This window comes from Galleria mellonella, unplaced genomic scaffold (genome assembly GCF_026898425.1).
Source record: "Galleria mellonella isolate WM207_F2 unplaced genomic scaffold, CSIRO_AGI_GalMel_v1 utg132, whole genome shotgun sequence".
Taxonomy (NCBI): Eukaryota; Metazoa; Arthropoda; class Insecta; order Lepidoptera; family Pyralidae; genus Galleria; species Galleria mellonella.
Window position 1 is genome coordinate 5475191 of NW_026441989.1, and position 15851 is coordinate 5491041.

Here is a 15851-nt window from a genome sequence, read left to right on the forward strand (position 1 = left end):
TATAATTTAAGATATGAGAATCTAATGCAGGGTTATCAGGCTTACAAGGTCAAGTATCATACCATTAATTGTTTTTCTTAAAACTTGCAGTACTTCCTTAATTTAGTCAAGTAACCAGAAAGATGATTGAATGTATCGGATTATAGGTGTTTTATCCATAAAATGTCGTGGCGTTGCATAGATTTTTTTAAGTCTTAAGATTTAGTAGTTTGCTTTGGTTATCAAAATTCGCTATTAATTGTTATACATAGTTACAATAACTTGGCATTAAACACCTAAGAAAACGTCTTTGTTAATAGATAAACTACAAAACAATATGCTAGTTAAATCAGGGGCTTAAAAGTTTTGCATAAATTCTAATATATCAATTGAGGCTCACGCTTATTTTACATTTCACGCTTCTTGTGTCTTACTTTTCTCTATAGAATAATTAATTCTAAAAAGTTCAGTTTATGTGCTTATTAATTTTACATCAATTGATAACAATAATTTTAGATACATATTATTTTAAATAGGTGCCTACAACGAACTTAATCTCTTTTTCTTTAACTGGAGGAGGTTCTTAATTCAACTATAATATTGATATTATTAGAAAAACACTTATGTTCTTCCTCAAAAATTTTTTATAATCAATATTTGACCGGTTTCACTGTTTAAGCCATTTTCATAAATTAATTTTATACTAGTATTATCTCGTGCAATCAATTAAAGGATGGCTGGAAATTAATAGGAACAAGTGAGTACATGAAAACATATGCCGACATATCGGACATAGTTTTTAATATTGTAAAGTTGCCAAGATAAACTAGTTGTTTTGTTCACTCGAATAATTTATTATTTAATCTATTCCGTCCTATCTCTATTTTATTTAATTTTTTAATAATATCAATATGTGTACAAAATTCCACCAAGTGCCGACAATCAGGATAATCCTTTACAAAAATTTTGAGTGTAGTTTGAGAGATAGCTTCATTGATTTTGTAATGGAAATTTCTATTTCAATGATTTGTTTGCGTTCAGGATTTATTCCCATACTAATTTTGTCACGATTGAAGTCGGGTTTTTTGTGGAACAAAATTTTATTGTAAACCCATTATACCAATTTTATTTGCGTCAGTAAACTGTAGGCGTTTTAAATTAGCTGGACATCAACGTTTTTAGTCTGATGTATTAAACACCTTTAAAATGGAGGAGTTTCTCAATTCGTCTGTTTACCTCTCTTTTTTGTTGTTGTAGTTATTTTAGCAATTGATACAGTTTATTTCCTTGTTAGATTTATTTTCCTTTTGTCAATATAAAACTTTAAACTAATGCACCTAGATATATTTCAAATGTAACGACGTTAGAATGAGTTTTGAATGTCCTATATTATTATAATTTTTATTGAATAAATTAATGATGAAGATTATTTTATGCTTATTATAAATCTAGCTCAAAACATCACTCGACTCGCTTTAGATAAAGAGATTAACACAAGAGAATAGATTTATATATTTTTTAAATAATTTAAATAAATAAATATGTGGGTAAATAAACGTTTGATTTAGTAATTTATTATCTTTACTGGCAGTCAATCTCCTTTTTATACATAGTTTTCAAGATTTATTATAGCTATATATAGAAGTTAGTTTCTTTGGCAAATCATATCGATATAAGGTTCTATTCTAAGTGGTAATTAAGTTTAAAATCTAGCTACTGTAGCAAAGAAATGAAATTAATTAGTTAGGAAAATGGAGAAGGTTATTTTTTTAATAAGATCAAAATAAAAGAAATCATGATCTACTAAGAACTACGAATTAGGTATATAAATAATATTGAATAAATATATTACCTATGACGTATAGCATCTTCATGTACCCGAACACGCCTTGTCGATTTCATTTTCACCTAAACATTTGATGCCAATGAATATATTATATGTTATGTTCATTATAATGACTATTTATTAATGTTTTTATGAAATGGAACGCGCTACATTGATATTTCTTTGTTAATCGAAAAACTGGCTTTTGTTTGGGTTCGGCTCGATAAAAACAAAGAGAGTCCCTTGATACTCTTGCTTATAAATTATGCATGTTTATAAAAGATACGAAAGAGAGTCACGTATTGAGTTGGTATGTGTGTAGAAGGTTGTTGCAACATGACCCAGGTTACTATACAATTTCTTTTCCCTTGGGCTAGGTATAACACAACTACGAGGTCGGCAGTATGAGGGTGGAAAGGTCAAACTTAATAACAACAAATCGAAATGTATATTGGCAGATTTCTACATTTAATTTTATGTTTGTTAGAACAATACAAAAGTAGTATCATTAAAGGAGTATAAAATAAATAAGTTTATTAAGTGAAGGTTTTAGTGATGTGATTGTGTTTAGAATACAAGTTGTGATTGTTGTTTATGCATTGTGAATAGGAAATTGGCATGTTCGCGGCGGCGCACTGGCGCACTGGCGCTAACCGACCGCCGTCATATTTTAATCACGTAATGTAATGCGAAAAATCTGTTCGACCCAACGCTACCTACGTTTAATAGTAAACTATCGATCCAAATTTAGAAGGGTACTTTATACGCTGTTAACTGAATTTTAGGTCGGCATCTATCACTAATTACATGTAGGTATACAAAGACAAAAACACAATGCGATTTCAAAGAGCATGCTTTCGATTTTATTATTTACCAATTTCGTCTATAGAATTGTCCATAAACGACATGTACTGGTCGGTAGGAATATATAACGATGTCGTGCAAAAATCGACACACCAGACTTTACTTACGTACCTTAAAATTCACAGCCAATCTAAACAACTGAAAACTGACATCCATAAATATTTACATTCCGGTAGACGTGGGACGCGTGATCGCGTGCGTTTCTGTATACGAGCCCGAGGAGCGCGAGCTATAGCCGGCGGCGGTGTCGGGGCGGTGGCGGTGGCGGTGGCGGCGCGCGGCGCGGCGGCGAGCACGCGGCACGTGGAGAGCGGCCCCGAAGCGCCGGCATAATACCCGGCACTCATGAGCTCGGCGCGGCTGAGGCGCGGTGCGCGACACGAGGCGCGGGCTGCGAGCGCCGACTGACGTGCCCGCCGCCCGCCGCCGCCACCGCCAACGCCGCCTTTTCCACCGCCGCCCGCCCAACACCATTTACACCCTGCCCCCCGCACTCTTCTAATTCTAATTGTTGGCTACCTCCAACGATTCAGGTCATCGTACCTGCATTTAAATTTTACCCTGAATGAAAAACCTGGTTATAATTTGCATATTTAATACAATATTCGGCTTTCTTTGAAATTAGGTGCTTAGCTCATGAAAAGTATGGCGAAATTCTTAATTTTTTATTTAAAAACTTGGCATTTACTTACCAATTTGTATTTGTAGAGGCATTTTAATGAATTCGTAGCCAATTGCTACGAAAGCGTAATAACCCTACGTCAGGTTCTTATTACTTTCATAAACAAAAGTAGCCAATATCGAACCTTCTTAATTTTGTCTTTTTAATTTTGTATTATCTATCTGTTTGGTCGTAGTATATGTGAACCCAACTTTTAGTACTTAAATTTTATCATAATATTGTAGACAAATATTTATTTATGACAATGGCGACTTTCAAATATCGGGGTCATTTAATTTTTTTTGCCAAATCTACGCACAATTCAAATGTTTGGATAAAAAAACAAATGAAATGACATATTTTCTTGTTTTTTGAGGGGAATTCTAAAAAGAGTTTTAGAATTCCCTTCAAAAGATTACTAAATTAAATTTAGCAAATACAACAATCACATGACAAATCATCACACAGAGAAAACAAGAACAAGTTATTGAAAGAATCTTTTAAAGTACCTACAACAATTCAAGAGACCTTATAAGAGATGGAACCTTAGTCAAACGGAACTATACATCTAAAAATCGGAATTACAAATAATTAAAATGTAAAGGTCCGGGATTCACAATTATTACAACCAATACATTAAAGAGGCTATGAATCCGTTAGATTTTTATCAAGTTTATTTTTATTATGTAGTATTCTAAAATACTATAGTATAATAATAACTATATATATAGGCCCAGTCTATTAGCGCTTGACTACGAATTAGAGGTTTCAAAATTGAATTCAATTCATCATTATTTAAAAATAGTTTGATATTTGCATCGTGCAGGGGCCACATAAAGCTGTCATCTGGAAGGCCATGTCAGAGGCGTTTCTATATGTACAAAGATGGTCTTTTGATTATCAAAGAGCGCTATCGTTACATATGTAAAGAAACTTAGATTTTTTGTGTCCCGTAAGTGTCCCTTATGGTAAACGCGATAAAACAGTTAGCAATTTATCACCATGATGTGTGTGGTGGTCTGGTGAATTGAATATGGCTCGTTAATTCACCTAGAGAGTTTGTTTATGATAAATGTACAGTTAATTTTAAAACAAATTGTATTTATAAGTTTGCATATTGATTGACATTTTTAATTTTATTTTAATATGATGGGTCGACAATGATAAGTCCAATTGATATCTCAGATAATGATGAACTGATGATGTTTATTCAATTAATGACAAATTTTATGTTAAATATGCTAGGTATAGTTCATGCATAACCTGAAGTTTGTCTACAACAGTTCGTCTTTGTGTAACGAATAAATATAAAACTTAGAAATATAGGTATTGTATTATTACCAACAGAACAAAGGGCTATCTTCTTTAAAATAACACACAAAATAATAAAGACATTAGTTCCAACTTTATAAGAGTAAGAACTTAAATTTTTAACTTTATAAATTTAGTAATATATCTAGTAGGTTATGTACCTATATATATATATATATATATATATATATATATATATATATATATATATATATATATATATATTCTTTATTGCACAAAAACATACAGTAACAACAATAAGTTAATAACAATGTTAGCAAAGGCGAACTTATCTCTAAAAGAGATTTCTTCCAGTCAACCTAACGCAGTGGCATAGGAAGTAGTGAGTGAGTGGGCAGTAGTAGTGCAAGACAGAAATTTAAATAAATATTTACATAAATTATAAATAATTATATATATACACACATGCATTCACATATATACATACATACACATACACATATATATACACATACACATACATATACACATACACATACATATACACACATACATACACACGTTAAATACAACATATAAATATCAAATACAAGAGAACACAATGATGACAGTCTTCTAATCATTTTTATATTTAAATTAAATTGGAAAGATAAAATGATTTTAATCTTTTTTTGAAGGAACTGCTAGACGGGCTATTCTGAATATTCACGGGAAGTTTATTCCACAGCTGTACAGCACGATATGCAAATGAGTTACCCATAAAATGGGTTTTACAGCAGGGAAGCTTCAGTACCCTGGACTGGTTCAGACAAAGACGTCTAGGTCTGGAAGGAGGAGGTAATAATTGGAACCGGGAACGAAGGTAGGAAGGAGAATTGGGATTATTAAGGATATTATATAGGACCGCTAGGACATGTGTCTCTCTACTATCTGTAATATATCTACATAATATATGATACGGTAAAAATAATGTAATAAAAGATAAAATATATGGTAAATAATTTAGCCTGACAGAGGGTTTTGGTTTAATTCTTTCATTTGATAGAGCTATTCTAGTCCTCTCGTATACCGCTCTCAACAGACGTGGACAGTTGCCTGTTGGTATTTTTATTAACTTATGATTTTCACCTCGTTTTCATGATAAATAACGTAAATTGAAATAAAACAATTAAATCGCTTCAGTTTAAAATTTAAAACCTCAATATTATTGAGCTTGCTACATGGATTTCTGAAGCAATCTTTTTATACGGTATACTTTGTTTTAATATTCTTTAGTTTGTTAAGATAAAAGAAAAACAATACATACCACTAAGTAGTAGTATCAATACACAAAGATATTAAAATCGTAAAAAGGTCGAATCTCGACTATGAATATTTTATCAAAGAGCTCTTTGTTGCATACCTTCATGCTATAAGTCGAATCTTTGTATCTAGATACCTACTATATATTTACTTAAACTTCAATTACTAAAATTTTTATTTAGTGTGCAATATTTATTTTGAAAAATTAATATTTTAAAAAATATAGCTGTAAGCGATCAAATTAATATTCTATGTATATATTCCATTTATATTTGTTCAAAAATCATGTTTATATTATTAATAATATTTATTAAATCTGACATTTATTTATTTAACCGTTAATAAACTGCTAAACATAAGTCTCCCAATAGATTAATAGAAAGAACGGTTCAGAGCCATCTGAAACTTACAACACATTTGATGTCGTTGTTTCATCTAATGTGAGTTGTCCTACTACACTGCGGTTTGCTAGTGTGGAATCCTCTTTCTAAAACATTTCTTGCAGATCAATCGGAGGTTCTTCGAGCTACACGAATATGATTAATCTACTATCACTTCAGTATATTTATCCTTAGTAATATATGTAATGAATATAATCTCTATAATATTATAAATCTGAAACTGAGTTTGTTTGTTTTAGCGTTTTAACGGTTTAATCAATCACTATAAAATTTGATATAAGTACACGCAATATATGAAATGGAAAAGGACATAGGATGTTTATCTCGGTTACGTAAATTAAGTCATGGTTAAGAGCTAGTAAATTATAAATACCATAATTACAGTGAAAATTATTTCATATACAAAAATGATTCTATTTTCAAATCGGATTGATTTAAAACAAAATTATAACTTCTGTTGTACCACCCCTACCCCTTGCAACCTCTCACCTTTATTCCAGTTAGGTACACTTGACGAAACCTATTGAAAATGTTTTAGCTGTGGCTCAGAGTTACTTTGGCCCTTGGGCTAAGAGTGCGAGACTAATTGTACATTGTACTAATTATACTAGAGGGAGACTTTGTACAAAAGTCAATTGCTTGGGTACCTCTGTCCCATTCGTGTTTCAACCGTAAAGCAGAGGTGTTTGCATGGCTGTTTTTCGGTTTGAAGAGAGGAAAGAATTTAGACCAAAAGCAAAATATGTCTTTTGAGTAATGTAATATAATATTATTATTATGACCTGACTCTATATTTTTATTTTACTTCTAGCAAAACAAAAAGTCTATTGTTCTGTTGTGCATAGTGCATGGTATATCTGTAGCTAACGAGTATGTACCTATTGAATAGGTAGCTATAGAAACTATACCTATAGAAGGATGTGGTAATGCGGAAAGGAAAGTCGCATGGGACTAGCCTACCAAGCCTATTGTTTGCGATACCTTACTAGACATGTACAAGTAAAACATGTTATAGGATTTATCTATCCTTTTGAGCTTTATATTTTACTGTCAACCATTTTTTCCTTGCGTATAGTAAAAGAATTGTTTATAGGAACTTATAAGTAGGTATTGCCTGTAGGTATCGTTTTATAAAATATTTAAATAAAAAAACTTTTGGTAATAATAGAGTCTAGTCTATTATTACCAAAATTAATAATTAATTAATATAAATTGGCATATATCGGTTATTAACATAATAATTTAATTTTAATTTTGTAAATGTTATTTATTCTTCTGAAAGCAAAATCTTTGCAAATAGGTAAGGAAATTTTAAGGTCATGGTCTATGTTCCAAATTCTAATGAAAAAAGTGAGTTTATTTGTTACCTCTTGGTAATTGGTTTTTTGCTTCACCACGGAGTTGATCACTTCAGAAAGTAAAATGTCAATTTCTAAATTAAATGACCTTCGACTCTCGATAAGATTTTGTGGGCTGTATAAAGTTTTTATAATATGACTGTTTACGATTACAAACTATCAAAATTTATTTTATAATCCAATTTGTGTGACTTTATTTTGCTAACTAATCTTAGTTTCAGTACATTTGACTTTGCTTGTCAAGCAGTTTCTGTTTTAGATAACATAATGAATTGTTAATATTACTATTTCAGCTGGTAACTGTCCACTGCTGAACATAAGCCTTCCCCATAATCTCCTTAGTCGTCTCTTACGACATTCACGGGGAAGGAAGGGGCTGCTCATTCTATGCCGGGCCACACACGGCGATAAAATAAAATAATGAATATAATACAATTATACAATATTATTCTGTATTATCACTTTATAAAAAAAATTGCTTTTTGTTACTCATATTTTCATGGTCTGCTCTTCATCAGTGGACACAAAAAAAAGTTAGAAATAAGTAGGGCCGAGCGTTATGTCAAGAGCTCTGGGTTATTTGCCATTAATATAATTTCTGTGGTATTTAATTTCCCTTTTATATATTTAGGAAACGCTTTGCCGACTGTAGAGAATTTTTAGTTTACTTAAGACTGTTTCAAGTATCAGGGTCGTCTTAAGTGTATTCTGCGCTAGGGTATAAAAGCCAGCGGGGTAGACCCTTTAGGATCCCAGTTATTACGCACCTCTTGCACCTCCTGGTTAATATGGGCCTATGAAGTACCTATTTCATTTAAAAAAAAAAAACAAGTAAAAATAAAAAAAAAATATTCACATGTTACATTTATTAGAAGCAACCGCTTGCACTTATGGTTTTTTACTTATGCGTTTAGCTTTATCTACTATTTCCGTAATATTGTTTTATTAACCCATGGCTTTACCCGCATGAATTATTTATATAAATATAGCATCTAGCCTCCGCAGTGCATACATTCTAGGCATACGTACCAATGTTAAGATTTGATACGAGCATAAAGCAATGAATAATAAACTTGATTATTGGGTATCTTCATCAAGGTTAGGCAGTAATTCGCAACAGAACAATAATTGCAGCTTTATAAACTATTAATTAGAATGTTTACTGTTGCCACTGTAGATTCTTTGCAGCTCCAATTCCAATTCGTTTTACAGCCAAATTCTAAAGTTTAGAACACCGCCATAAACTGCGCATTATTTGTGTACTATACGATACATTTTGGGAAATCTGCTTAGGAATTCTATGATTTAGTGTGTCTATTACCACTTCGAAATCACTACTAGTCAAAAGGACGGTCCTTGTTCATATTTGCTGTCTGTCCCATTCGTATTTCAACCGTAAAGCAGTTGTGTTCGCATGGTTCGGTTTGAAGGATATGGCTTGAATTTACAAGGTACAGAAGAATAACACCTGAGTCCTCAGGAATGGCAACGCATGGGGGTATCATAGGTGAAACAGTATACTCTGTTAAGTCCATGGTACTGCTTATATACTGCTCATGTCTATAGGCGACGGTTACCACATTCCATCAGGTGGGCCGTCAGTTTGTTTGCCATTCTAAGTTGTATAAATAAAATTCCTAACTCTTTAAAGCAAGTGAACGGTTTCTGCCGTGGCTATTTGTGGCTTGTTTTCGAACTCTTCGTCGCGATCTATCGGCTAAGATTGAAGTCAAGTTCAAGGTAAAAATGTGCTAGTAGTAAATTCGTCTGCATGGATGCCTCTACAATTCGTGTTTCTGTGCCGCGTATATGTGTCTAGGTAGTATTTCAGTTTGAAAAGTGGTATATCACAGTGACATTATAGAGCATTAGGCATAGTAATTAAGTCACCTCATGATTCACAATACAAAAAGATGGTATTTTTATGTGTTACAATACATTTTATGATATTTATGGTTTTTATGTGTAGGGTGTCAAAAGAGCTTGTGGTTCACCTGATGGTAAACGATTACCGTAGCCCATGAACACTAATAAATAAAAGATATAAATTCTTTTCTTGAAGGTCTCCAAGTCGTATTTATTAGAAAATGCCGCTGTAGATAATTTGTTTCGTATTTTAATAGTACGTAGCAGGAAGTGACGCGTGAAACGTACAGTAGTGGACCGCCATTCATCTACGTAATGTTGATGAAAATTTAATCTGTTTTTACTCGTGCGTTAATGGACATTAGTAGCTGATATTAGATTAGTTCCTCAAAGTACTCCCTGTGACGCAGCTTGTAGAATACTCAAAGACGCAACCTTTCTCTGCATAGACACATTGTATGGATACCTCTGTCCCATTCGTGTTTTAACCGTGAAGCAGTTGTGTTTGTATAGCTGTGTTTCGGTTTGTAGGGTGGGATATGGCGTGAATTTACAGGGTACAGAGGAATAACATCTGAGTCCTCAGGAATGGCAACGCATGGGGGGTATCATGGGCGAAACAGTATACTCTGTTATGTTCATGGTACTGCTCATGTTTATAGGCGACGGTTACCACTTTTCATCAGGTGGGCCGTCAGCTTGTTTGCCATTCTAAGTTGTATAAAAAAAAAGACAGATACTCTATTCCATCGGAAATCGTAGGGTCATCGATGATTTAAGATGTTCTGCATTAGATTCGGTCAAGAGGAAGAAGCTGATATTATGGTGCTCCGGCACAGAAATGAAAACGGTACTCCATGAGAGGCCGAACCTGTGTCTCGTAGAATTGGAGTTGCCTGGCTTGAAGTACTGCGCCACTTTATTGAGCACGCTTTTTACAAGTCAATCGGGCTTTGTTCTTAGATAACTACGTAATTACGCATCATTCGAAATATCGACACCGAGGTTTCCGACGAAAGGGGTAAAATAAGACGGTGTGTTTTCGAAATAAGTTGTCGCAACAAATGGGGACCTTTTAATGATGGTCTAGTTCACTTATAAAGTCATGATTATCACTTTTCATGACATCAACTTATTTCTCAATCTAATTATATAAAAAATAATAGGCGTAACTAAATAAAAAAAAAAAATACATCATTGAGTAACAAACAAAAGCATCTTTAAAAAATTTTACATCTGTAATATAGAAAGATTTCGTTTAAATTTAAAATAGGTATTAAAAAAATATTTCACAATTAACATACCTTTATATCTGTCGTATATAACATAGACACTTTACCCGGGATCCCGAATGTGTATTCGCCAAGAGAGCAATTGGAGATAAATCGTAGAATAATGTAATGTATTTTCATATACATATATATATATATATATATATATATATATATATATATATATATATATATATATATATATATATATATATATATATATATATATATATATATATATATATATATATATATATATATATATTATACAAATTTATGATAATATTATTATTGTTAAAAAAAAAACTCTCCCTGTGATTGAAACGCAGCGGCTCGAGGTAAAATTATTTTTAGTGATATATTAAAGATGTTAAATTCTAAAGAAATTTTTTAATTGAAATAACAAAACTTTTGTGGTGTGTGTAGGTATTTTGAAAGTGTAATAAGAAGAACAAATTTTAGCTAAGTATAAACATTAAGTACTTTAGGGAACTGAAAGGTCAGGTTTCTAATTTGAGGTTTCACAAATAATACGGTGAACAGGAAATATAAATAACTAGCGACCCACCCCGACTTCGCACGGGTGCACACTACATCACATCACATTAGAAACCTCTAAAATTATCAGTGTTCCTCTACTATATTATGCATGTATTATACATATGAACCTTCCTCTTGAAGCACTCTACCTAAAAAAACGCATTAAAATCCATTGCGTAGTTTTAAAGATCTAAGCATACATAGGGACAGACAGACGGGAAGCGACATTGTTTTATACTTTGTAGTGATGAAGTAGGTACGAAACGATGTATACCTTCCAATGGTCGACTCTAAAAGTCCATCTCGAATACCAGTGAGAAAAATCAATTGTATAACATCTGTACCTGCATGGCTGTGTTTTGGTTTGAAAGGTATCTCACATAGCAGTGAAATTACAGGGTACGTAGTCATAATATCTTATACCTTAGGAATGGCAATATATGAGGGGTATCATGGACATCATAGTGTACTCTAAGAGTACAATGTCTGTAGAGCCGTTTATATCTATAAGCGACGATTATTACTTTCCATCAAAGGGCTGTCAGTTTGCCCTTTTAAATGTCATAAAAATATTAATTTTAATAAGATTATTAATTTATTACACAACAGGTGTGAAGCTATGGTGTGAAGGTATTATGAATTATATTTATTGGCAAATGAAGTGATTCAGATATAAGACACAAGAAATATTATTCCAAAATTAAATAACGTAAAACATTAACGTATTTTTTTTTGTAATTTTAATAGATATGTAAACACAGGGAATTTAAAGAAGTCTATACTTATAATAGTATGTAGCGCCATGTAGGTACTCGTAGCTGTAACCTACGATACATCATTAAATGCCATAACTACGATTGTCGATATACTAACAAAAATCGGTTATTACTGTATAGGATCCACTTTAGATTTTTTATACCTAAATATACTGGGAATTGTCCATCTATGAAAGCAGAGACCATTATAAACACGAAAAGCTAATTCTAGCTAATTGTGAGTTTACACCTCTTTATTCACTGTTTACTTTACGTTGGTAAGATGGAGCTAAATGCGAGCGTTTGTGTATTTACCTGTAGTCTTTTATATACTAACATACTTATGTTAGCATTGATAATTTGATCCAGTTTCATGTGAAGTTGAAAATTGTATCAACTGTTAAAAAATAGATATCAGGTACTATTTGAATCGGTTTTAATTCACAGAAATTGAATGAACATAGTGTATATAGGTATTATTGATATACACTGTAAACATTGTGTTATGTTCTTTTATTGTTAAAGGTTCCGTAAGCACACATTATATTTTAATGTACATTACGTTTTGACAAGGCGAAAGTATTGAGAAATACTGGGATCCGCGAAAAATAAGAGACTTTTTTTTTATACAACATAGAATGGCAAACAAGCTGACGGCCCACCTGATGGAAAGTGGTAACCGTCGCCTATATATATGAGCAGTACCATGGACATAACAGAGTATACTGTTACGCCCATGATACCCCCCATGCGTTGCCATTCCTTAGGACTATCTGAGTCCTCTGAGTATCCTGTACCCTGTATATTCACCCCATATCCTACCCTTCAAACCGAAACACAGCCATGCAAACACAACTGCTTCACGGTAGAAACACGAATGGGACAGAGGTACCCAAGCAATGGACTTTTGTACAAAGTCTCCCTCTGGCTATTTAAATAAGTTGCCATCCAAATTTTAATAGAGACCAAGGATGGATACTTTTGAGTGCACACGCGCCACTTCTTGGCGTTTCATTCAGAAGATGTTGAGTTGAATGGCGACACTATGAGCACTGTATGTATACGACGGATTACCAACACAAATAATGGTAATAACACGGCAGATGAAGAGGAAGACACGGAGAGCAGCTGTTCAGAACCGAAGAGTTCCGAATGCCGTCTTTCATATCTGTGACGATGCCGCAAGCGCCTACAACTCGTGTTCGGCGGGCCGAGGCACGCAGTCAGGCTCGTGCTATCGTTACAATCATTCATTTTTTTATACAACTTAAACTGACAAATAAGCTGACTAGCCACCTGATGGAAAGTGGTAGCTGTCGCCTAAAGACATGAGCAGTACCATGGACATATCAGACTATACTGTTTCGTCTATAATACCCCTCATGCGTTGGCATTGCTGAGGACTTTGTACAAAAGTCATTTGTTTGGATACCTCTGTCCCATTTGTGTTTTTCAATAGCGAAGCAGTTGTGTTTGCATGGTAGTGTTTCGGTTTAAAGGATGGGATATGGCAGTGAATTTACAGGGTACAGGGTACCATAGTCCTTAGGAAAGGCAAGGCATAAAAAGTATCTTGAATAGCACAGTAAACTCTGTTATGGCCATGGTACTGTTCATGTCTATAAGCAACGACTACCACTGTTTATTACGTGGTCCATCAGCTTTTTGCCGTTCACAGTTGAATAAAAAACAACAATAAAAATATAGATAAAATATGTCTCTATTTTTTTTTACAAATTTACAAAATACACTGCATTAAAATTAGGTACAGATACAGAGAAAACCATAAGTGAAAGCAAATTCTTTATGGTAATTTCAATAAAGTACTTTAATATGTAGTAGCTGTAGTAAAAAAAACTCTTAGAGATCAAAACACTGGTTTTCAGCTAGAATCTGCACAATGCTTGTGTAATTACAGTGAAGACAATAACAGTAAAGCTGTGTCTTTGAAATGCATAACAAACACGCAAACTAAGCATTGCACACCTACATAGGTACATATATCTTAATATCTATATACATGTAATAAAAATGTAACTGTATTCTTTGTGATATCTATACATAGAAGATATTTAAGAAAAATGAGTCTTAATAAGACCAATAGAAGCCAAAAAAATATTTCGAATTTTTGTCTGTCAGTCTGTACTTGTATATTTGTCCTACGCAAATGCTGAAACTATACTACGTGTTTGCAATACGCTGAAACTACTGCACCAAATTGAATGTGCTTTCACAGTTGTGTTCCAAGGTCTAACTTATATTCTAATGTATGCAGGCCCGTGCTCGCGTTACAGTCGCTTATGACTAAGGGTCACAAATTTATTCCGAAACTAGTCGAGCTTTTTCGATCTAATTACATCTTAGTTAAACCAGTAGTTATTACATTAAAATATAGATTAAATAATTGTCTTAAACTGATTTTAAATTCCGCTTTGAGACATTAGGCTAACGAAAGTTATCTAAGATATCGGATGTAGAACATAGAGAATTTCTTTAATATACAAGACTAGAGGGAAAAATTGTTTGTCAAGTCAACTTCTATGTAGTTCTCCACCAAAATTATCGTAGTTAGTTCCGTGTGAATAAGATAAGATTTTTATGTGGTAATTTTTTTACTACCTCAGTGCAAGCAATATTTATGTTATTCGTCCAGTGCTGTAAGTAGGCACCATTCTTTAATTTTATGCAACCTAAAATGAAAAATAAACTAACGGCTTTCCTGATGGATTATTATCGTTTTATTTATATGGCTAATACCATGAACGCCAGAATACTCTGTGGCACCCATAGTATTCTTTGTGCATCGTAATTCCTGTGGACTAAGATGAGATTGTCAGTATAATTTATAATACAATACACCTTCATCCTCATAATTCGACTTTTGACGTTAAATCACAATTATTTGGTTTTATATCTATAATTTACAATAATATGGCCGTATGGTCCCAGCATAGAATGGACCATTCCTCCTTTTTACGTGGGTGATGTAAGCGGCGACTTATTGTGATGTTTAACAGCGTCTCCCTTAAAATATCACCAAAGCCTTACTGTGGTTGCCAACTCGCTTGTCAAGCATGGCAACAACTGGCAAACACCAGTGGCATAGGCAGTCTATGTGGGAGGCCTATGTTCACTAGTGGAGAGTTTATGGCTGATATGATTCTTAGTTAGTGATTGACTAAGGATAGAAAGCATAAAGCTAAAGGTTTATCTGAAAGTTAATTGTAACTGTACGCATTACGCCAATTAAGGAATGCTATGGTCAAACGATATAATCTGCTATAGGTACTCATGATTATTCAAATCTATTAACATGTTTCACCAGGGGATCCGTTTACTTGTTGGTATGCCTTTATCAACATTAGATACATACATAATAAGTAGATATGCGTTGCATAATACTCGTAAGTACCGACAACAGAGACTACCTATATATTTTACTACCGTGAGTAAGTAAAATATATAGTCTTTGCCGACATTAATGTTTGAGAATCATTATGGCAGTGCCGGTAGAATAACGGTTGGTAGAACGATGGGAAAAAGTATTACAACCTACAATATAATAATGCGAGATTTATAGATGACTAGTCATTGTTGGCTTTATCATAATAATACGTATATTAATTGGCTTTATTTTTATTATAATAAGTCTAATACGACATCTCGTCATAGTCGTAGAATACTGAAGGATCTATATATGTAATATTTGTCAGATCCGTCAGTATTCTACGACTATGACGATCTGTTTGTAGAGAAG

At 33.1% G+C, this 15851-nt stretch overlaps 1 protein-coding gene across 1 annotated transcript in view; it reads right to left on the reverse strand.

The window, feature by feature from the left end:
- The window catches only part of LOC113518284 (potassium voltage-gated channel subfamily KQT member 1), a 68352-nt gene extending 65050 nt beyond the window's left edge, over positions 1 to 3302 (reverse strand). Inside the window, exon 1 of the mRNA XM_052903042.1 lies at positions 2835 to 3302. Within this exon, the coding sequence (XP_052759002.1) occupies positions 2835 to 3142 (308 nt within the window). The 5' untranslated portion in view covers positions 3143 to 3302. The remainder of the gene's footprint in view (positions 1 to 2834) is intronic.
- Between the last annotated feature and the right edge of the window lie 12549 nt (positions 3303 to 15851).